General features: G+C 43.0%; 1 protein-coding gene across 1 annotated transcript in view; it reads left to right on the plus strand.

Annotated features, from left to right (window-relative positions):
• The first annotated feature begins 6,288 nt into the window (after positions 1–6,288).
• Positions 6,289–24,096, plus strand: part of myo1d (myosin 1D) — a 68,604-nt gene continuing 50,796 nt past the window's right edge. The window contains exons 1-6 of the mRNA XM_066698685.1: positions 6,289–6,914; positions 20,501–20,709; positions 21,608–21,701; positions 22,882–23,047; positions 23,466–23,519; positions 23,894–23,989. Of these exons, the coding sequence (XP_066554782.1) occupies positions 6,820–6,914; positions 20,501–20,709; positions 21,608–21,701; positions 22,882–23,047; positions 23,466–23,519; positions 23,894–23,989 (714 nt within the window). The 5' untranslated portion in view covers positions 6,289–6,819. The remainder of the gene's footprint in view (positions 6,915–20,500; positions 20,710–21,607; positions 21,702–22,881; positions 23,048–23,465; positions 23,520–23,893; positions 23,990–24,096) is intronic.

Raw genomic sequence — 24,096 nt, forward strand, 5'->3', positions numbered from 1 at the left:
TTATACGCAATACAGTTGTGCAGTTTCCCTCCTTACCTCTCTCATCGCCAGCTGATTTAATTTTAGCACTAAATCCCTCATCGAAAGGTATTATATCCACTATCTATAGCCAGATTTTATTATTAAGTTGCCCCTCACTAAATGCTTTAAAAATCTCATGGGAACAGGACATGGGATCTGATCTACCGGATGATATCTGGGAATCTATTTTGTCCAGAGTACATTCCTCTTCTATTTGTGCTTGCCATGGACTTATCCAATTTAAATTCCTACACGTTGCCATTTTTCTAAAACCAGGCTTTCAAAAATCTATCCCTGCTACCCCCCCCCTTATTTATTTATTTATTTATTTATTCATTTACTTTTCGTATTATAGATTTTTCTCCTTTTAATCAAATTTGTATTTTGTTCTTTTTATTATTGGTAGGATTATTATCATTCTCCCCATTGTGTTAAGATTATTACTTTTGTGGGATTTACACCAGGCATACTTGGTATGGTATTTACTAATACTATGCCTTTGATTCTGTATTGTTTTGAAAACCTCAAAATTAATAAAAATAATTATAAAAAAAATGTAACACAATGAAATGTGGAAAAGTCCAATGGCATCATGGCACAGCAGTGGGGGGTGGGGAGAGGGGCAGGTGTCTTGCAGCCAGCATGTGGAAGAACATTTAAAATTCCCAGTTGAATCAATATTGGTGTGTTAAAAATTAAATATTTATTTGATCATCTGTTTAATTCACACTCAGTGTCCTTGGCTTTTGCTCCAGTATGTTTGTTATTTTCCCTCCCAGCGTGTGTCAGTTATAGAGATTGTGAGAGGTATATAAACCACACCTCTTTCAGTCAGTTACTGTTCTAAACACAGAAGTCTTTAACACACAAACACAATGAAACTCTGATCTTCAACTCAACCACTGAAGGGTTCAGCACAACAGCAGTGTGCTGTCCTGTCGGCTTTAGAATTTAAGTGTTTCCGTTTTCGTATTCATTTTCAAATTACTCTTACACTATGTAATTCCCAGCTAAAAAAAGGCTACCTTTGAAAGTATTTAGTAATATCATATATTACACAAATTTACAACCTGCCAGTGTTAAAGAACTGTATCTACCTGAGTGGTGAGTTTTTAATATATTATAAAATGTTAATTTAATTTCTGTTTTATTACTAGAGATCATTGTTTTAGTTGTAATGCGTCAATACGTCTATAATATGTCAACAGCTCTACAGATTCCACTCTATGCTCATTGTGCTTTGAAGAGAGCTTTGTCTTTGTCTGGTTGTGTTGCAGCGGTGCAGTGTGACTGCAGTGTGCTGTGGGTCTTACAGGTGGTGCAAAGTGTCAGAGTGAGGCCTGAGAGCAGCTTGGAGAGAGGTCAGTGTCTCTGTGCACTCCGGGACATTCACACTCGCAAACACACACTGAGAATATACATAATAAATATACAAAATATACATATATTGCAGTACACTATAATAATGTTGTCCAAAGCACTTTATACAGAAAGTCCCCAAATTGCAGTTCAAATCAGCATCACAAAAGATAAAGATTGTCTATTATACCTTATAGGCTTTGAAAACAATGAATCCTTTAAGAGATTTTGGCAGGGAGTTCCAAAAACCTGTACACAAGAACTTTACCAATTTACAAATGCTGAAGTAGTATTTGAAACTTACTTTTAAAAGATACTTTTATGTGTACCCATTTCACACATTGTGCAGTCTTTCTCTACTCCTTTCGGGTTACTGCCTGCACTAGTTTATAGTTTGGAGTAAACCCCTTGCTTTCACATTTTCTTTATCATAATGCAATAATAAGAGCTCAGATACTTCCACAAAATACTTTGAAAATTTTAAAGTACTCCATTGACCATCTGTGTGTAGAGATTTCAATTTATGTTGAGAAGCATGATTTTCAGGGATTTTTCTATTCATCAGACCATTTCAGTTACTCATAAAAATGAAACCATTTACTCGAAATCCCAGTACATGTGGGAAATGCAGTTCTCAATGTGAAACATGTTTATGTCCTCCTCTTTGAGAAATGACATACAGTTAGGTGCATAAATATTTGGACAGTGACACAATTGTCATAATTTTGGCTCTGTACACCACCACAATGGATGTGAATTGAAACAATCAAGATGTGCTTTAAGTGTAGACTTTCATCTTTAATTTGAGGTTAGTTACATCCATAGTGGGTGAACCGTGTTGGAATTACACCCATTTGTATATGTGGTCCCCCCAATTTTAGGGGCTCAAAAGTATTTGGACGAACTAACATAATTAATTAAATTGTGAGTTTCAATACTTGGTTGCAAATCCTTTGCAGTCAATGACAGCCTGAAGTCTGGAACCCATAGACATCACCAGATGCTGGGTTTCTTCCCTGGTGATGCTCTGCCAGGCCTGCACTGCAGCTGTCTTTAGTTCCTGCTTGTTCTTGGGGCGTTTTGCCTTCAGTTTTGCCTTCAGCCAGTGAAATGCTGCTCAATTGAATTCAGAACAGGTGATTGACTTGGCTATTGCAGAACATTTACACTTCTTCACCTTAAAACAGTCTTGGGTTGCTTTCGCAGTATGCTTCAGGTCATTGTCCATCTGCACTGTGAAGCGCCGTCCAATGAGTTTTGAAGCATTTGGCTGAATCCAAGCAGGTAATATAGACCTAAATACTTCAGAATTCATCCTGCTGCTTTTGTCAGCAGACACATCATCAATAAATACAAGAGTACCAGTTCCTTTGGCAGCCATACACACCCATGCCATAACATTACCTCCACCATGCTTCACAGATGAGGTGGTATGCTTCGGATCATGAGCAGTTCCTTCCCTTCTCCATACTCTTCTCTTCCCATCATTCTGGTACAAGCTGATCTCTGTCTCATCTGTCCATAGGATGTTGTTCCAGAACTGTACAGGGTTATTTAGATGTTTTTAGCAAACTCTAATCTGGTTTACATCTAGTGGTAAACCCTCTGTATTTACTCTGGTGAAGTCTTCTCTTGATTATTGACTTTGACACAGATACGCCTACATCCTGGAGGGTGTTCTTGATCTGGCAAACTGTTATGAAGGGGTTTTTCTTCACCAGGGAAATAATTCCTCTGTCATCCACCACAGTTGTTTTCTGTGGTCTTCTGGGCCTTTTGATGTTCCTGAACACACCAGTGCGTTGTTTCTTTTTAAGAATGTACCAAATAGTTGATTTGGCCACACCTAATGTTTTTGCTATCTCTCTGATTGGTTTTGATTTCTAAGGCAAAACGCCCCAAGAACAAGCAGGAACTAAAGGCAGCTGCAGTGCAGGCCTGGCAGAGCATCACCAGGGAAGAAACCCAGCATCTGGTGATGTCTATGGGTTCCAGACTTCAGGCAGTCTTTGACTGCAAAGCATTTGCAACCAAGTATTGAAACTCACAATTTAATTCATGATTATGTTAGTTTGTCCAAATACTTTTGAGACCCTAAAATTGGGGGGACCACCTATAAAAATGGGTGTAATTCCTACACCGTTCACCCAATTTGGATGTAACTACCCTCACATTAAAGATGAAAGTCTACACTTAAAGCACATCTTGATTGTTTCCTTTCAAATCCATTGTGGTGGTGTACAGAGCCAAAATTATGAAAATGTTGTTCTTTTTACAGGGCTGTATCCAGTTCACTTCTATGCTGCATACCCTGATATTCTTCTTGGAACGGTGACCCCAATCAAATTCACTGATGTGATTGTGAACATTGGGGGAGCTTACAATTCATATTCAGGTGTCTTCACCTGTCCTGTAACCTGTGTATGTACATGGCTCAGCTCCCTAAAGGCAGTGTTGTCTATGTGACGCAGCAAACTGGAAGAAGTTGGGTAACATTTAGCTCCCGTACAATAATCTTGGCAGGATTTAAGATTTAATAATCAATTATGATTATTCACAATGGTGTGGTATTTCAATGTAAACAATAAATACAGACATACTTAAATATTTGTTTTGCTGAGTATCTGTCCTGACAGTATCATTGTAACATGATCATAATAAGCATCTGAATACGTCCTTTCTGTGCTGCACAGGACATCAACTTATAAGTTATATAAAATACAATTATTTTATCTGAAAATATAGGTGTATATGCAAATACAGTTCTTAACCGCTTTGTGTGACCTACAAACATAAAGTGAGGTTTGGGCTGTGCAGCATCCTAGACCAAGAGGGCTGCAATACAGCAACATTTGTATGTCTCTTTAAATCAATAGCACCTTCAGGAATGGGAAAAGATGTTATATATAGTAATATAGACTAGTGCATAGTGCAAATAGTGGGTTACTCACAGATCGTACACAGAGGAACAAACAGTAGAATGGCACTGCAAGGCCGATGTGGGGAAAGAGTCTATACCACCGCTGCCCACATGGTGTCAGCCAAGCTTCAGCAGATATCATCCAGGGACCGATCTTAAGTATTAAAATGAACTAATTCTGCTGCCCATGCAATGAAGGGTGCGAATACCTTGGACTGTGTGTTGTATGTGGAAAGGGCCACTTCTGCAAGCCTCACCCATGCAGTGTGTGTGTCTGTGGGCAGCCTGGTCACCCCGGGCCCTGTGCACAATTTGCCATGTCAATGATTTGGACAGATCACACGGGTCAGAGAGAGGGGCAGGCACACTGGTGTACAGTGTGTGCATAATTATTAGGCAAGTCGGTATTCTGATTATTTATCATTTCCAAGCACAGTTTTCTAACTCCAGACCATATCAACCTAAATAATTAGCGGGTAGAATCATTTTCAGGTGATATAATTGCTTCATAAAAGATGGTGTGGCTCAAAGTTGTACATTATTAGGCAGTTTTTTCACCACAGGTATAATGGGCAGAAAAAATTATCTAACTGATGCTGAAAAGAAAAAAATTGTAAAATGCCTATCAGCAGGATCCAAAACTCCTGAAATTTCCAGACTATCGAGCCGTGATCGCCGCACAATCAAATGCTTTGTAAGTAATAGTCAGCTGAGTCGCACAAAATGTGTTGAGTAGAAAAGGCATAAATTAACTGCAAAAGACTTGTGAAGAATTAAACATGCAGCCTCCAGGAACCCTTTAGCCTCCAGTGCAACCATTTTTCAGAGCTGCAACCTTCCTGGAATCAGCCGAAGTACAAGGTGTCAAGTGCTCAAGGGCATTGCTAAGGTCAGGAAGGCAGAAACACGATCCCACTGAATAAAATACATAACCTGGAGGGTCAAGAATGGGCCAAGAAATACCTGAAGACTGATATTTCAAAGGTTTTATGGACAGATGAGATGAGAGTGACTCTTGATGGACCAGATGGGTGGGCCCATGGCTGGATCAGTAATGGACATGGCACCAGTTCGAGGCAGGCGCCAGCAAGGTGGATTGTGGGGTAATGGTGTTGGCTGCTCTCAATAACAATGAGCTAGTTGGAACTTTTCATGTTGCAAATTCTATGAATGGGAGGCTCATGAAAGTCATTGAAAAGAAGAGTGGCTTTATTGGCAAATGAACTGCATGGAATGAATATGAAAGGCCCAAAACTGATATTTGTTAAGTTTTGTTATTTTATACTTATTTGTTAAACATATACTTGTAAACTTATTAAGTTTTAAAGTAAGTGGAGAAATAATAATTAGTAATTTAGTTGCCTAATAATTATGCACAGTAAGATTTGAGGAACTTCTTTAATTTCCCCCTGAGAATGAGAAATCTCACTTTTTCTTTCTTAAACATTCAGTTTTGATGCAAAATAAAGTTTTGGCTTCACTGATGGCATTGTATCTGTCCAACTGTTGAATTTATTTTGAAAAATAATAATTGCCTAATACTTCTGCACACACTGTATTAATTGATACATTCCCCTGTACATCAGGACAAACAGAGAGCCATTCTGTCCTACATTTTGTATTCAACCACATCACAGAAAAATTATCCAGCACATGATTTCACTACCTGGGGTGGGTTATTGCATAAATTAATGAATTAATGAGTATTGATTCATAAAATATGACTGATTCACCATACAATGAGCAAACTCATAATTATTATAAAGGATAAAATGCAAGTTATTTCACGATTTTGTTTTCAGCTCATCTGGATATGCATATCAGTGGCTTTGATTAGTTCTGTAGTGTGAGGCGGTTCAAAAATGAACTACATTCTTTTAAAGGAAGCATGCATTTATCTCCACGTTCATTTGCATACAACCTGAGTTAACCTCCTAATAGTTTGTGTTTGTTTGTCTGTCTGTCTGAACCTAAGCCCTCTGCTCAAGTTCGAGTCTGCCAGCGCTTTATACCCGGGCGGTGGGTTATACTCGGGCGGCGCTCTCTTGCTGATCATTACGGTAGCGCCGGCAGTCTCCTCCTCTCGCCCAGGTGAGGTGGGGCGCTGACCGGGCTCGGAGCACTCTGCGCCGGGAGAGCCACTGTGCATCGCCCGCTCCTGAGGGACAGCATAGATATATATCCATAAAAGTGCAGTTCGTGGGGTTCAGCTCGCAAAAGTCAAATGTACGTGTTCGTTTCGGAAACTTAATTGGGAGGCTCTTCGGACTTGGAGCGAAGAAACCCGCTTCAGTGAGGGCTCCGTGTGTGGAGCAGCACCGCTGTCCTGCAGGCGCGTTGACGCAGATGTGCGGGCCGCTGGACTTGCCCATATAAGCGCAGTGTCGTCGGCATCTGTTTCCTCGCCCGGTAAACGCCGGGAGAACAGTTGCAGCTGAGCGTTTATCCGGGCGCTGCGGAGCTTCACCCCCGGTGTCTTTTTGTCATTAGTTTTGTTTCTGGGGACGGTTTGAAGAGCAATGGCCGAACACGAGAGTCTGGAGTTCGGCAAGGCGGACTTCGTGCTGCTGGACACCGTCTCCCTGGAGGAGTTCATGGCCAACCTCAAGCTCAGGTAGGCGGGGAGATCAGCTTCATTGTAACCGGTCCGCTACGGGCCCATGTGCGGGGTGGTCACCTTGTTCCTGTGCACCACCATACTCCAGGCACTTTCAAGTTAGGAGATTATTTACAGATTGATACACATATAAATAAACCATATGCAGATAAACTCATAAATAATAAGTCACGGACGAGAGAGAAACAAAAACGAGCTGGTACGGACGGCAGGAGAGAGGGCGAGGGCCGCCCTTGTGAGTTGCACCGGCAGCCGCTGTGTGTCCAGCAAGAGCGACTTTTTAACAGCAGTTTCTTAATTAAGTGACTGACCGTACAGTGCTTGTGTCACGTGTGTGTTATTTTCATGTTGTGGAAACGAGTCCAGTGGCTGTAATTGTCTTCATGTATAGACACTTCTAGATGCACTTCTGTGTTCTTGGTAGAAGTGATTTCAGGGTTGAGCGTGGTAGCCTTGACTAAACAGGATCTATACTTGGGGGTTTTGATCCCCTCAAATTAGTGGGGTTGTCAAACAGCCAGAGCAGTGTTGACTTTTATTCATATCCCCACCCAACCCCGACCACTAATTAGCACCTGTTATGTGACATGAAAGTGTTTTTACTGTGTGCTGCTGATGCTTTTTTTATCATCCCATACTGCAGTATACAAATGAGACTGAGGTAAAGTGAGGATGCTAATTGCTGTGTTTACTTCCAGGCAGGATTTTCCAAATTCCACGTGGTCTGGTGTTGTGTAAAGTTGAGCAGGCAGTCTCTGACAGTGGGTCTTGAAGAATGACCAGAGATTGCATTTGAAAGTGGTGGCTGAGGCCATGACACACACTGCAATGCACTGCACATAAATTAACCAAAACGCATGCATGGCCTTCCTGAATTCTCTACAGATTGTGCTTTGCGTGTTCTGGGACAGGGTCATCAGATCAAGCAGGACAGCAATATTATGTAAACTGCACATGTGCAATTATGCCAATTTACTCCTGTTTAGGTCCTATCCAGGACTAGGCATTGATGTAATAAAGCCTTTAAGTGTTAAAACTTGAAATGTTCAACTCTGGATTGTTTATCAAACCACAGGATGATATTGAATTGTTCCAAACTTCTTTGGTCTTCTTTTAATCTGATATCCTTTGTACTTCTTTGTTGCACTGGGTTTCAGCATCCATTGAGACTTCTGTACCAGGAAGTGAGACTTTTCTTTAGGCACGCTACAGTAGCCAATGTGAAAGAAATGTGAAAATGTCCAACGGCAGGCCCACTGTGAGGCTGCTCCTTCGTCACTCTTAACGTAAATGTTCAGACTTCAGCTCTGTTCTTGAGGAGACTCTCTGGTCTGTTCAGAGTTGAAAGTAATTTGACTTCATAATTTGTCTACAGCAACTCACATATGCATTCTTGATGTGACGCCAATGATAGCACGTCTTAATGAGGTCGCAGCTCTGGGCTGGAATGGTTTCTGTTAACCCAGTCACAATTTGGAGTCAACAATCAAGAATCCTGTCAGACAAAGTCAACAGGGTTCTTGTTTTCTTTTACACAGAGTGGTAAACCCTAAAGTATTAACAATTTGAACGCAGTTAAAGGAATTTCGCATAAGAATTGCTTAACAGTGAGTTGCGCATTAGTTGGTTTGGCCTGTCATCCTACCAGCAAGGATGTAAATGTAATGAAATGCATGCAGGACTCCTCGGATGCATTTTTAGTTTAAAAATACAGCCTAATCTGTGGAATCCATCTAGCTGTGTGGGTGGAAGAGTAAACCCATCAACATCGGCTGTAGTAAAGGTCTGCCTATTCCTAGCACATCACTTTATCAGTGGTATAATGGTATGTTAATACCCATACCCAGGGGTGACTTGCAATCATTACAATATATCACATTAGTTTCACATACAATTACCAATATATACAACTGAGTTTTCACTGGAGCAATCTGGATATGGTACCTTGCATATAGCAAGGGTATAGCATCAGTGTCCCCCACCTGGGATTGAACGCCTCTAAATACAATACTTGGAATATGCTGAGGAATCCCAGGATGATAACCAAAATAGGATTTATAATGTACATATTTTTTCTAGGAGATGTTTGTTTGATTTGATCTTATTGGTAGGCATGGTGCAAAGGTGACAAGAAAATTGGCTTGCAGGCTGAATGATCAGAAAGTCTGTGTATCACAAATAGTAATATAGTATCAGGGAGTGGGCCTGCTCCTTTTGTCTTTTATATCCACTGCCCACTCTCTCCTGTTATCTCAGAAAATACCTCCTGTGAGATATTAAAGAACTTTTGATTCCTCTGATGCTCTCTGCCTTTGATCGTATCAAGACAATAGTTTCTCCAGGTCTTAATGGTGAAGCTTATGTTTTTTCAGCATAACAAATACCCCTTGATAAGAGCAACACCCAGCATGGAGTGGATGTCTTCGTAGAAAGAAGCTTTGTACCTTGTGAAACTGACTAAAAACCTGTTGCTTTTGACTACACCTGTTAGACCAGAATCCATGGCCTGAGGCAAAGTATTCCCTTTCAGCATACCTGCGATTGTGCCCTCCTAAAATTACAGCATTGCTATTAAGGCTAGCAGGGATACGGAGCAAAATCACCCCGCTTTCCATGATTTTTATTTATTCATCTTTAAGCTCACATATGTTGTTCTCCTTGCATTTCAGTCCTCAGAAACAAGGTAACAAGCTTGAAATATTGTCTGGTCCGGTCTGCGTGTTAAGAGCTTACACTCAATCCTGAAGTTGGTCCAAACTGCTGTGAAATGTGAAAGAGACAGCTGGTCTGATTTCAGACCAAGGATATGAACCTTGGTCCTCAAAATGTCCACACACACTCGGAGACATCTGCTACGTCACAAGAGACAGTCCTTCCCAATGGGGATCTTATGCATTTCTGTGTACCTGTTGCCTCCTCTCATCTCTGGTCAAATGAAGGGAGCAGCAGTAGGTGATGCAGGTGGATAGCTGGCAGGAAGCGCTCCAGATCACTGGGACACTGAGGGCCACATAAGGGAGCACTCGGCCCGATCTGAAGGGCAGGGCAGGGCTACTGTGAGTGTGCAGCTCTGCTGGTTTGGACAGACGGCGTTTAGGGAGCGGCCCTGCCTGAAACCCTGTTTCAATGTGCAGTCACTGGAGCAGTAAACCTCTCTATCATTCACTGTGGTTGCTTCCTGCAGCTACCAGTTTGTCACCATGTGCTGTAGAGTGTTTTATTTAATTACACTCGAGTCTGCAAATGGTAATCAAAGGCGTGCCGTGCTGCAACTGCTTTGTGCCGCTTCATGGTAGGGAGAGACGGTGGTGAATGCACACGCATGACTATTCTGACACGGGACCCCCTCAGCTCGTCTGGCACCCCTCCCTTCTTTCTTTCCCAGTCGGACTGGCCGATGCCTCCCTGTTCTCATGGCTCGCTGAGGTCGTCTCTGCCAGAGATGGTTTGTTTAGATTGCTGTTTGCAGAGGGTGTGACTTGAAGTTTCCTGCAATTTCAGGCCTGCGTCTGGGTCTGGGGAAGAGGACAAAGAACATCAGTCTTACTGCTTGAGTTAACATATATGGGTGTGATAATATTGGTCTCTCTGATTAATATTTGTGGGGGAATATTTTGGTAATTATGAAAAAGTATTAAGCAATTTATAGTTCTACTGATAAAACCTGCACTTTTGTGAGGGTGTAGACTTTGGCTTCTGTTTAGATTTCTTAGCTGCAATTTAGATCCATGTTTTATCAACACACTTATCTCAATTTACAGAACCATTCGTTGCTATAAATAACCACAGCCAAATGACCCGATATGGGATTTGCAATGAACATTTGCAGGAAGAAGTTGTGATTTAATCCAGGCCTTCATTTCATATTGAGGAAATCCTTTCAGGGTATTTTATTGTCCCCCATATTGTATTGCATTGCATCTCATTGTGCTTGTACTTTGGGGAGTATTTTTTATTATGGACAGATCTGAAGAGAAAGACGGGAAGGATGGGATAATAAGGAAATAGTTGGAGAGTGGGAGCCAGGCTGTTAAACTGGATTTACATTTTCCTGTTTCTGAATGCAATTTTGGCTTTGGATTGTGCTGTGATTTGGTTTTTCTGTGTTTTTTTGTCTGTATGGAGAAATTCAGTGCAGGTTATTTGTGAAGATGTTTTAAAACCGTTCCTTTCCAAGAAGAATGAAATCTCTCGGATTGCTATGGGATTGTCTGCATCAGGCATCTGCAGACTGTTGGTTGAAAACCTGGCTCAGTAATCTCGCAAGACTGAGCTATTTTAAGCTGCTTTTGTCACTTAATACTATATTGCAAGGATCTGATTGTTTCAATTCACTGAGAAAACATAATCTATCCAGACACGCCAGATACTACACGCTACACATATACTATGGGCTGCTTTCACAGACCCACAATAGCACTAGTCCTGGAGTACTGAATGTTAATTTAGGTAAAGTTGTGACTAATGCTAATCAAGGACTGTGAAACCAGCCATGTAATGTCATGTAGCCTAGAACTTAATGTATTTAAAATGAATGTAATTAAGAAAAATTGTGAGGTACACATTCCATTTGCACTATTTTAAACTAATTAAAAACTTGGTATGATTATTTACACCTGAAATAGGAAATGTATATACTTAAGAAAATAAATAAATGAAGGCTATACCAAAAGCAGTGGGCATCTAGTTCTGAAACAGAGGTTAAATCCCTTTCAAAGTTTCAGGTCAGGTGTGTTAAGTTGTTTTTCTGCCATACTATAGGACACATGTGGGTGGCTCCCTGTGCGTCTCATGTTCTGTGTGGCTCGCGTCCTTCCTCAGACAGACGCTGCGGCCCACACTCGCGATAAGGATCAAAGTCTAAGAATTGCTTTCGTTCAGGTGGGAGTGCGAGTCGGCACTGGGATACAAGGAGGGGGGAGGGTTAGGGCCTGTACTTCCTTTTCCTGTTTGGATAACTGATAAACATTGAGCGGAGCCCTCTCCAATAGGACAGGCGGTCACATGGTCACAATGAAGTGTTCCAGGCTCCCTGTTCTGCTGCATTTGTGTTTAGTTTTTTCACTGGAAGAAAAGATCTGTGGTCTTCTGAAGACTACTGAGCCAATATTCTGCCTGGGCAGCTCTCTCTGTTCTCCTTCTTTTTTTAACTTTTTATTTATTATCCTTTGTTCTTTTTTTATATCAAATCCCTCCCAGCGAACGTAGTGTACTCTGAAACAGTTTGCCCTTATTGAACTGCAAGTTAAAATTAGATTTTAATATCTGAGTGCTTCCTTGTAAAACCAAAACGGAATTAGTCATACAGGCATTTTTCTTTTCTTTTTTCTTTTTTTTTTGCGGCCAGGCGTTTTAATTTGGAAAATGCTGGGCTGCTTTTGTTTGTTTAGATAAACTACCAACTTGCTACCAGCTTATTCTGGGCTTACACCCAGGGAGCCGATGGTAAAACCAAAGAGGCGGGGAGTATTCTCAGGGAAACGGAGAGAGATGGAAAAGGAGTGAGAATGAGCAAGTGAGGGAGTTAATGAGTGGTGGAAGAAAGGAAAAAAAATAAAAACTTGCACATTACCTTCCCACCTGTTACTAAATACAAAAGCAGAGGAAAAGGAGAATAGGATTAGAGAGTGTTTTGCCCCTGTCTTAAAGGAGTTTGGTTGGCGTCAGTTTTGTCTTTTGAATGAGAGACAAAGGTAGGGGGATTGAGGCCCTCAGAACAAGACGGCTATTTTTAACGTTGGGCTTGGCTGTGTTTGAAATGTAATGATCTTCAGTTTTGATCGGTCCCTCCACCCTGTCAGCCTGTATCACCCCAGCCATCCTTCCCCAAAGCTCTGAGTGAAACATCAATCGACTGGGGCTCCTGTTGGAGGTAGAGTGCTCCGAAGGGCCTAGGCACTGATACGTAACGGCCAAAAAATGCCTTTTCCCCCAAGGGGCTGTCACATGGTCAATTTAAAAAAAAAAAAAAAGAAAAAAGAAAGTTTTCTTCTCCAGCAATGAAGAGGCCAGTCTCACCACAAGAATTTCCATACAAACCTCCTGTAATCTGAAACATATTACCGGCCTTACACAAACAGAGCCCATTTAAAACATGGCCTTTCTAAAATAAGCACACAGCTTTGCAGACGTCTAATTTGCGGACTGCGTGCCTTGGCAGCACCACTGCCGACTGTGCACAAGTATGCTGTGTTTGTTCTCCCTGGTGCTTTTTCCGCCCTGCAGACGGGACCGAACTCCCCGCTGTATTTTGTTTTGTCCAGCTGTGACGTTTCTTTGTGTTTTGTTTTACTTTGCCTTTCCCCACTTGCGTTTATCTTGACTCCTGCGCTCGCTGCACAAATTGGCAATTGATGTCCAGTCATCAAGAGGATGCCAAGCACTTCCTCAAAGCAACAGCGCTCTGTGTGTGTTTGTGTGTGTATGTGTGTGTGTGCCTTTTCTGAATGGCAAAAGCACAGTAGCGGGTATCAAAACACAGTGAGATCATGGGAAAGTGGGGAGAGGTCTGGTAAACCAGGATACAAAGCCTAGAGCCATCGCAAGATCAAGTGAAGGCAGAGTACTGTGTAAGTGTGAGAGAGAACCTGCATTACTGAGCTCCTTTCTCATGGGTGGCCTGCCCATTTTATTGGGGTTATGCTGACCATGCTGTGCCATTTTAAAGCCTGTCCTATTAAATCACCTGTGTACCAGAAAGCAGAACCCGACCATTTTTTCCAGAACACTGAGCTTCTCAGAGAATTCTGCATTTTAATAGAAGGAAATTGCATCACCTGCACCCCCTTTGTTTGTCCACCTGCTGTGTAACCAGCCTACTCATGCTGCTACTGTGCAGCTATGTTAATACCCTCACAGTCAGGCCAGTGGACAGGATCAAACGAGCACTGGTCAATTGTATTGCTGTGACTCAGGACCTGGCTGGCCTCCCTGCCTGTCATTACAGCCTCCTCCACCCCCCCCCCACCTCCTCAGGATTATTTTGTCTTTTCTGCTTTTGTTTTCCGTGTGCTGAGTAAAGTCACAGATGTTTCCCCAAACAGCACACTACGTAATGTCTGAGATCTCCTCTCGTCTTTAATCATTGGTTTTCTTCAGTGTAATCTGCTGGTTTATCTGTTATCAGAAACTCGCTTGTTTAAGTGAGCACAGGTTAGGACAGCAAGTACCCCCCCAACAATGTTTATTGACAACATGTTGTTGTTGTTGTTATTATCTTTATTTATTAATTTGGCTGTGAATTTTATTCAAGGTCATTTAAGGTAATTTAGAAACATTCAATATTAAAGAACATGATGTAGTAAATGCCAAACGGTTATGCAGCTTCAAAATAAGCACTGCATCTGCCTCCATAACTTCTGTCCCTTTCCAGCAGCTCAGTGAAACCCGCTAACATGGGAAACGCACAAGAATGCTTAAGCTTATCTCCTGATCTTGCAGCTAGTGATGGCCGGCGATTTACTGCTTCTGTGCTGCGTAGCTGCATTGTTTTGGGAGGTTGTAAGGGCCCAAGCTACTCAAGGCATCCTACTATGGGGCATCTTCTGCACACCAGCAGAAAGCGAGGGAAACAGGGTCAGCTGCATCGCATTATCCTCAGGATCCCGTGGCGTCCTTTCACAGTAGAGCCAGGGTGTTAATCCAGAGCTGGCGAACGTTCAGTGCAGTTAAAGATGCGAGGCAAGCTGGAGTTCTCGCCAGCTGTTCAAAAGACCGGGCTGGCTGGGCAGACGGGGAGGCTGGTTCGCCCAGCTTGCGTCAGTGATTAAAGCAGCGCCCAGTGCTCGGTGGCGTGTGGCACCGCTCCATACAGTGGGCGCTGTTGCTTATCGCTGAACGTTTTAACAACTGCTGGAGAAGTTTGTTTTTAATGGGATTTACAGATGTGGGAAGAGAAAGTAAAGGAGAAGGGACTAATCTAGTGTGTGTCAGGGAATCTTCTTTCAGACTTATTACCTAGTGTGTGCTGACCTTTCAGGCATTGCTCACCCCTGAGTGGAGAGCTAAGGTGCGGTTTTTATTTTCTGATGAGAAAGGCCTGGCGGAGTCTGTCCGTGTCGGTTCAGGAATGCAGTTTGTCGCAGGGGTTGCACACAGCTTTCCCAGGATAAAAAAGCCAGTCAGTTGCCATCCACTATGGTCAACTGAGGTTATGTGGCCTCAAACCTGCAGCACATGAGGGTTAAAACTTGACACCTCCTCTCCAGGCAGATCAGACCAACTCTCTGGAATACAGCTTAACTTCACCAGTTTTCTCATGTTGTTTTTTTGTCCTGTTTTGTCCTTCCACTTACAATATGATTTGTCAGACGAGTTGTTTACAAGACTCATTGATCCACCCAAGTAAGCCAGCACTGGATTTCATTACAGGATTTAATATCCTTGAGGGACCTTCACAAGGCATATTAAAAACCCGTCTTGTGTAAGCTGTATAGTTACACTTGTCTTCGCCTGTAAATATGGCTCAGGACTCTTGGGGGCTCCAGAGCTGGTGACAGTTAGAGAAGTTTATTGTCCCTTTTTACAGCCCCCGAGTCTTTGTGGAGCATTGCTGGTTTTATGGGGAATGAGTATTTGCAAGTGAGAAATGCATCTAAACAATACATTATCGAGTAACTATTATCTTGTATGGTAGTATGCAGGTTACTACAAGTGATAGTTTGTAGGTTAGTTTAAGTATTAGTAGAGAAGACTTATGTTAGTAATGGTGTTATAAGAGCTGGTATGTTAGTGTCCATGATGTTTGGTTTGTTAGTAGAAGGACATGCATGTCAGAAGCACTGCACTACACGGCACTACACAACCTTACAGTATATGACATTGCACTGTGTTATATAACACTACAGTACTCAAAAATCTGATAAGAGCATTCCTCTACAGCTGTACTGATCACAGTGCAAACAGCCCCCAAGACTAATTAAACAGTTTTTACATCATAACCTTCTTTAATATGCAAATATGGACATAATAAGGACATAATAATATTTAATAATAATTATAAAGATCCTGCAAGAGAACCAGCTGTATTTTGTCACATGCAGACCACTAACCATAACATTAATAATAAATATTATCTGTAATTGTGATGATCAGTATGACAGCCTGGATACTGGAAGCCTTGGTAAGGGCAGAACTCAGCTTGTCCTTTTGTTTGTCCTAAATCTCTTGAGAGTGAAAGAATGAAAGCATTCCTCTTGTGAGAAGGAGAGAGAGAGCGAGAGAAAGAGAGAGAGTGATATGTGAAGCTCGCCAACTAGCTGCTGCCTGCAGATGCTAAGTGAGACCAGCTGTGGCAGGAAGTGAGTCTGGCAGGGCAGGAAGTGCACAGAGGGAATGGGCAACACCCTTCATCTCCCTCCAGCTGGACAGAGCTCACAGACTGCTGGGTAAGGAGAGGAGGGGAGAGGCACTTTGGGAAGCCACTGTTCCTCCCCCCTTCTCTCTCTCTCCCTTCCTTCTTTTGCTCAAAGACTCAAACGCCCTGATTCTCATAGCATGATTGAATCTATATACCATAGCTTCTGTAGCCACCCCAAAACTAGCTGTGGGCTTAAAAATATATATATTATTAATTTAAAATTAATATGTATTTATTTTTATATAGATCGTTTTCCATCTGTCTTCTTGAGACCTGGGTCAAGGAGATTGTGAGGATAGTTAGACCAATCTCAATCTTTTCATAACTTTTATAAACCAGCAACCCCTCTGTGGAATCGATGCAATGTGGATAGAATTGCCATTTTATTTCCTGCAAAGGACAATCATATTGAAATGACTGGATAGAGGAATACCAGCCATTTCCCTTAGGGATTACTGACAACATTTTATTTATTCACAAAGAAACCAAGTCAAGCAGGCAGCAGCTTTTGAAATGGTGCAGTGCATTGTGGGTGTCCTAGCTCCATTTCCATACACCACTGACCAGCAAGGTAGGACTGTTTTTCCTAGTAATAAAAAGGATAATTTGTAAGGTGCATCTAACCGCAAATCCCACGGGATGCTGGAAGTCCCTGGATGGCTTGTGACACATTTCTATCGCTTGCTCTCGTCATTAGACTTCAATAGGGATCTTTCTTTTTGTTGTTGTTGTTTTTCTTCTTCTGTCAGGAGAAGGTGTCTTTCACCACATGTTGTGGTGAAAGTGTGCTTAATAGTCTGTATAATCTTTACAGACTCTCGTCTTCTGTGCCTAAATGCCACCCCTACGCCAAGATCGCCCCAGACCAGTGTCTGTGATCCTGCCTACACAAACACCGATTGACTGGTGGTACAATGGAGCAGCCGCCCCAGGATACTCCCGTCGGGGCACAAAGGGCCCTTTCACAGGGGCATTGTGGTCAGTGTGTAGTGAGCGATTTGGCAGTACTAACAAAACGGTCATATGACCGCTGTATATTATCCAAAATACAAATTGTATATCAACCCCAGACACAGGAAGATTATACTCATAATTTTCTCTCCCAAGGAATGTACTTGAGGGGCAGCACCAAACCGAGGAAGGTCAATCTGGGGTTTTAGATCTTGGAAAAGGGTTCTGAATTGAGATACTACTCGACACCCCCATTTGGACCCTTTCCCCCCCCCCCCACAAAATAATCCATGACCATATTCTAAATTCCTATGGTGAACCCTTGCTCTGTACATATCATGGCGAGGTATTAATTAAGGTTTTTTGAACTGTTTTTAAGTATATAATAGAACCGGAACTGAAGTAGAATAAAAGCCTGGGGGTTGAATTGACCCTGGCTGCTGTCCAGGTATGCTGTGCTGTGTTGAAACCCAGTTGTGTCGTATGCGTAACTTTGGTGACGGATACAGGGCAATCCCCATAGCTTCCTGCTTCCTTTGCAATGTAAGCCACAATCCACACTGCAGTGACTTGCCTGACACCAATGACCAAGGTTTTATTATGCTCTTATCTTAATAAATGTTTGCTTGACTCCCGTACGGTATCAGTTTATTTATTTACCTGCCTCCTGAGTTTCAGCTAAAACTTCAATGCCAAATCACTTTATATTGTCTAAGTTTTTCCACTAACAATATAATGTTTTCCCCTCGGCAGTTGAATGTGAGTAGCCTAAGATTATTTTCCCAGACATTTATGAAAATAAAAAAAACGTAAATGCATTACTTCGAAGTCTCAAGAGTTCACTGAGACTTTTCTGAGTTCACATTTGATAGTTGTTTTATTTTATTTTGAGTTTATGTCAGACTGGCATCACTGAAATCCTTATCAAATCCTAAGTTCAAACTCAGTGACTGTTTAACCAGATAATTACAAACTTGTAAAGCTGATTAGCTCTTTGATACTTCCACGCACTAAGCCGTGAGGGTTCAAAGGAAGAGTTTAGTGTTAGTTCAAACCTCTGCACCTTTGTGCATCACGGCGTGGGTGGGGGTTGTGTGCGTGCCAGGCTTAATCTCTGGTTCATCATAATTCAAATGAATGTCTTGCGTTCTGCGTCAACGACTGGAAGGATCTTATAATCAGATAATACGTATCTGTCAGTCTGGGCATCAGGGCCTGTGCCGTATCAGCACAGGGCTCTAGTGCTGTTTTAACAGGCCCAGTGTGCTGCAGGTGGCCTGTAGGGCTAATTAGTCTTCGATTGCTGCGCTGCCTTCGTAAGAGCATGAGGCTCCCCAGGCTGGCAATTAGGCGCCGGTCTGCGTGTGTCGGGCATGTGGCAACACAGCCCTGTTTACCACACAGCCACAGGTGCCTGTTCTGCCACAGCCCGCTGACACGCGCTGCAAATTAGAGCCCTTTTAGCGTCAGCATGGGGATCCCACAGGACACGCCTTCACTCTGTTAGTGATCGTGAGCTAAAGTTATTGTTGTCCATTTGGAATCAGAATCGAGGAATGCAGAGACATACTGAGGGAAAACTGTTTTTAATGTATATATTTTTATAGCTGTACTCTTATTTTCCTACTGGTGTGTTAAAGCTGTGAGAACGGGATGTGAATGAGGTCACCTTGCCCAGCCCTGGAGTCAGCAGTGATTCATGTTGTGGTGTGCCCCTGGGATCACTGCCCACTGGAGGATCAGGCCAATTTAAGATGCGAATAGGTCAATTACACAGGTGGGGATTGCAAAAAGAATCCCATGCTCAACATAACTCTGTATAAGATAAAACAATTTGTGAAGGAGTAATCAACAATAGCATTTCAATGATATTTTAAATAATATGAATGAGATTCCATTCAACCACAATCCAAACATAGCAAGACAGAAGCATTCGTGATTCAGTGTACAGCTATGCGAACTCTGACGCTTTGTTTTAATACAAGACTCTTCGCAGATACAGTCTGATACCTGCAGAGTGGAGTTTCACAACACGGCCCAGCTAGTGAGCCCAATCCACGGCAAGCACAGATCTGAGCACGTGACCAGATCGATGCATGCTAGACTGACCTTGTGTATCCTTAAACAGATTATATTATTAAATAAAATAAAATAAACCCTGTTATTCATTCTAAAATTATCACAACTGCAGCTCAATCAGCTGTCCTGAGTGCTGGGTTAGAATGCAGCTTTTGCCGACTACAAGACTTGGGGCCTAGGGAGGCAGAGTGGGAGTGTTGGAGCCCCCAGCCTGGCCCTCAGTCAGAGCCCTCTTCCCCTGGTCCACTGCCTTACAAAAACAGGCCCTGCAGCCATTGGCCTGATGCGGAGAGGAGGAGAGCTGGAGAAGAATGGGGCCTTTATTCTCCTGCAGCCAGGTCTGCTCAGGGAAAGGAAGGAAGTGTTCAAACTGCTGCTGGACTAAAGATGCTTTATTCATTTATTGCACTTTTTTATTTTTAGTGACAGGCGGTGGGGGGGAGCCTCTCTCTCTCTGAGCAGACAGTTACTGTAACACTTCTGAAGGTGGTTCCTGCTGCTAGCTCTCTACCTCTCACCACCATCCCCCAGTCTTGGCAAGGGATCCACACAGAGTACAGTAATTAGCAGCAGAGAGTTGGTGGGCACGAAATGCACCTTCTCCACATTCTTTTCCAGTCTCTGACTCAGGGTCACGCTGCTCAGTTAAAGTATCTACTGTATCTGGGTTAAGGTTATTTGAGCAGGGCTCTGTGAGGGCCTGCTGGGAAGGCTGTCCTCTCGGTCGCTCGCTCGCTCTCTCTGGCCGCAGACGGCTGCAATGCCTGGATTGGGGCCCTGTTTACGGGATGCCCTGAACCACCTTGGTAACGGTCTGCCTGAGTGCAGATTAACAATGCTGACTTAAGGTAATTGAGTGCTCTTTGCAAGCAGAACAGATGTCAGTCTTATCCTGACTTCCTCTCCTGGGGGACGGTGTGGTAAAGAATAAAATCATGTTTCATCTCATTTGTACCAAGAAATACACTAATCCAACAAATCAGTTTGCCCACTGACACTTTTTTTCAAGTTAGGTAAAATATTTATCCTGCAATCCTGACAGTAATGCAAATGCACTACTGTTCAGAAGAGACTTGGCCTGATCTCAGCTTCTTGACATTTGGTGTCTGAGCTGGTTGGCATTGGGGATCGTCTGTATAACAAGAGAATCTCCCTTTCTCCTCCCCTGCCCCCTCACTCCCTCTCCTGACTGTAGGTTCGAGAAAGGACGGATCTACAGCTACATCGGGGAGGTGGTGGTGTCGGTGAATCCCTATCGCGCCATGAACATCTACGGGCGGGACACCATTGAACAGTACAAGGGCCGCGAGCTGTACGAGAGGCCCCCGCACCTCTTTGCCATCGCTGACGCGGCCTATAAAGCCATGAAGAGGAGGAACAAAGACACCTGCATTGTCATCTCAGGTGGGCGGCCAGAGGGAGTGTGTGGGTGGTGCCTGGGAATTGTGCTCACTGGTTCTGGAAAGTGTGATTGTACTAGGGGATTGTTAATTTTGAAGTGACTGTTAGCTCCAGAAATATTAATCTATTTCTCCATTGCTCCAACACAAAAGGGTATTCCACTGCAATCTGTGTCATGTAGTATTTGCTCTACTGATTTGGCAAATTAGGAAAGACTCTACCTTGCCACCACCTAATACCCTCTCTTGTGTCCAGCTTTTCATCGTGAGTGACTCCAGACCATGCCTGACGTGTATTCTGTAGCGTTTCATTTTGGTTTGGTTTTTAAAGCACCCTGTGTTGAAAGGACAGTAGAACATGATTTATCATAAACTGCACACAGATAAACTGTAGAATACAACCAGCCAGTGAACAAAGACACAAAAGTGGGTCATCTGTATTTGTATTGTACACAAAATATATTTGTCACCAGTGAAATTAAGTCTTATCAGTACAATGTACAGAGATACGCTTTTAGAGCATGCTGGTGAAATATTAACCACGTCACTCCAGGAAGAAAGAAAGAAACTGTACCTGACTCTATTACTGATTAATTAACAGTGACTTGCTGCATCAGGCCTGTCAATATCTTTATTAAGGCAGGCTTTGAATTGAGCACATTCATTTTTCACGTACTTGTAATCCCTTCTAATGAAATTCTCTACTGGATTGTGTATGACATCCGAGCAGGGCTGTGTTAGGCTGGAAGAGTGTTTGTGAGTTGACTGTGCTTTGATGAACCATGCAGTACCAAACACAATAAATCATGATTTGAATTTAACTGTGTGTGTGTGTGTGTGTGTGTGTGTGTGTGTGTGTGTGTGTGTGTGTGTGTGTGTGTGTTTGCATTGTTTATCTGCAGGGGAGAGTGGTGCTGGGAAGACGGAAGCCAGTAAATACATCATGCAGTACATCGCTGCTATCACCAACCCCAACCAGAGAGCGGAGGTGGAAAGGTGAGAAGTCACAACCCCGTCTGGAGGACTGTATTCAGTTAGATCAATAGATAATTATTCAATTATAAAATTATTTTTTTGGTAGCGCCTTATTCACAGTGAGTTTTGGAAGGATCAGTGTCTTAGATGGCAAATTACTTACTGACTAGCCTGAAGCAGAAATCCCCTTGGGTATACTGAATTCACAAGCAAGGTATTAGAAATCATCCTAGTAACTGGGTCACTTCTCAGACTGAAGACGCAAATGTTGCTGTCTGTGGCGTGAGTCCGGCCTGCACCCAGACACGAACAGCTGTTTCAAGGGCACGTCCCAGAAGAGAAATATCTCAAATGTTTTTAGCCATCCTCCACTGCCACTGCAATAGTCTGTGCTTTTCTTTTGAATTTGTGCATTTTTTTTTTTTATAACTCTCACCATATAGGTACATAGTGCAAAATCTAAACTCATACAATAATTGGCTGTTATTTCAGATCATATTTGATTTATCAGTAGTGCTTTTTGGAAGGTTTTTATTTGATTATGGCTGGAGATCTAATTCACAGATAAGACTGTTGATATTCAGTGCTAATCTTTATGGTCCTGGTCTACAGATTGAACTCTTCCTTGTTTCCATGAACCCTGTACATGGGACTGCCGTGTCGCTCCATCCCCCTTCTTGCCATGCATGCAGTGTCTATGCAGTTGGGGCGCAGAACAGCTAGTGAGAGTAGTGTCAGTCTGGTGCTGTCTCCCCTCACATCTCCATCCTGTTGCAATCTCCAGCAATCCATCAAATTACAACTGTTCATTAGCTAAGCAGGGAGGGGTAGGAGGATGGAAGAGCTATGTGTGAATGGGGGTGGGAGGCATATCCACCTCAGGATGAGCTGTGTGCTGTCCTGCATTCCTGTCTTTTTTGATCGTTAGTCAATAGTGAGGAATCTCATATTTTGTCTTTTGTTTCTAGAGAGCCGGGGTTGTTTTTCTAGAATTACTAGTTGCTGGACTGGGAAGTGAAACCTCTTAAGGATAACAGTGCTAAAACTCCTGTTGACAGTGATAAGCTAAATTACAGCTGTACAAAGGCAAACATGGATCTCTGTGTGGGAGATGGCTATGTGCTGAGGAAGCTGGATATGGGCAGGGCTGAGGGAGGGCACTGCCCGTGGTGCTGCTGTAAGGCCGACCACTTCTCAACAGGGTGAAGAACATGCTGCTGAAATCCAACTGCGTCCTGGAGGCTTTTGGGAATGCCAAGACCAACCGCAATGACAACTCCAGCCGCTTTGGGAAGTACATGGACATCAACTTCGACTTCAAGGGTGACCCCATTGGGGGGCACATCAACAACTACCTGCTGGAAAAGGTAGGGGGCACCAGAGAGCCAGAGACCGCTATAATGTGGTTTAAAGCAGAGTTGTGATTCTGCACATCCTGATTTCCCCCTCTGAGAGAGAAGGCATTTCTGTTTAAAACAGATTATAAAGGACAGAGAAATGCAAAATTAATGTATCAGTATGGATCTGTATGCTTGCCATCAGATATTGGGGACATGGCCTTTCCTTGTATTAATTGTGATGTCATCAGCACACTTAGGACATCATTCTCTGAAATATTTTGATATGCTTAAGAGTGAGAAGGCCTTGTATTTTCAATTTATATTAAGCCACCAATCATCTCATTTTTCTTGTCTCCAGTCCCTGTGGCTTTGTTCGGAACGTGTGTATGCCCCCCTCCCCTGTCCCCTGGCCCTGCTGCTCTAACTCTATTTGTGCTCTTCTCAGTCTAGAGTCATCTTCCAGCAGGCAGGAGAGAGAAGCTTCCACTCATTCTACCAGGTCAGTGTTACTGCCCTCCCAGATGTGTGGACAGCAATAGGATGAGGGAAAAGATAGACATATTAAATGGATAAGTATCTATACTTCCAGGAAATCTAAATTTACTGAGGTCCTGGTTAATAGACCAGCCCTATTCCTGTTCCTGTTCCATAAAAACTATATTGTGTAACTGCAAACACTGTCACATAGAAACTCGTAATGTCAGACGGAAGCAGAGCCCTATGGGAGCTTATTTCTCTTTGAAAGCAACCAAGTGATCCCTGCTCTGTATTACTTGCCTGTGTATTACTGTGCCCTATGTTTACTGCCCTGTGCTTTCATGAATTGCCACTGTGCTCTGAACTCCCCGCTCTGTGTTGCTGTTCCCTGGTCAGCTGGTGAAGGGGGGCCCGGAGCAGCTGCTGCGCTCGCTACACATCCAGAAGGACCCCAACGTCTACAGTTACATCAAAGTGGGCGGGCAGATCAAGGTACTGGCAGCCCACAAAGCCTTGTTGTACCAGAGAAGAATCGCTGGTGCTCGCGTGGCTCGGTACTTCCTGGGTGCAACCCTATAGCTCTTTTCCCTGAAAATGTG

The sequence above is a fragment of the Amia ocellicauda genome, chromosome 3 (genome assembly GCF_036373705.1).
Source record: "Amia ocellicauda isolate fAmiCal2 chromosome 3, fAmiCal2.hap1, whole genome shotgun sequence".
NCBI lineage: Eukaryota > Metazoa > Chordata > Actinopteri > Amiiformes > Amiidae > Amia > Amia ocellicauda.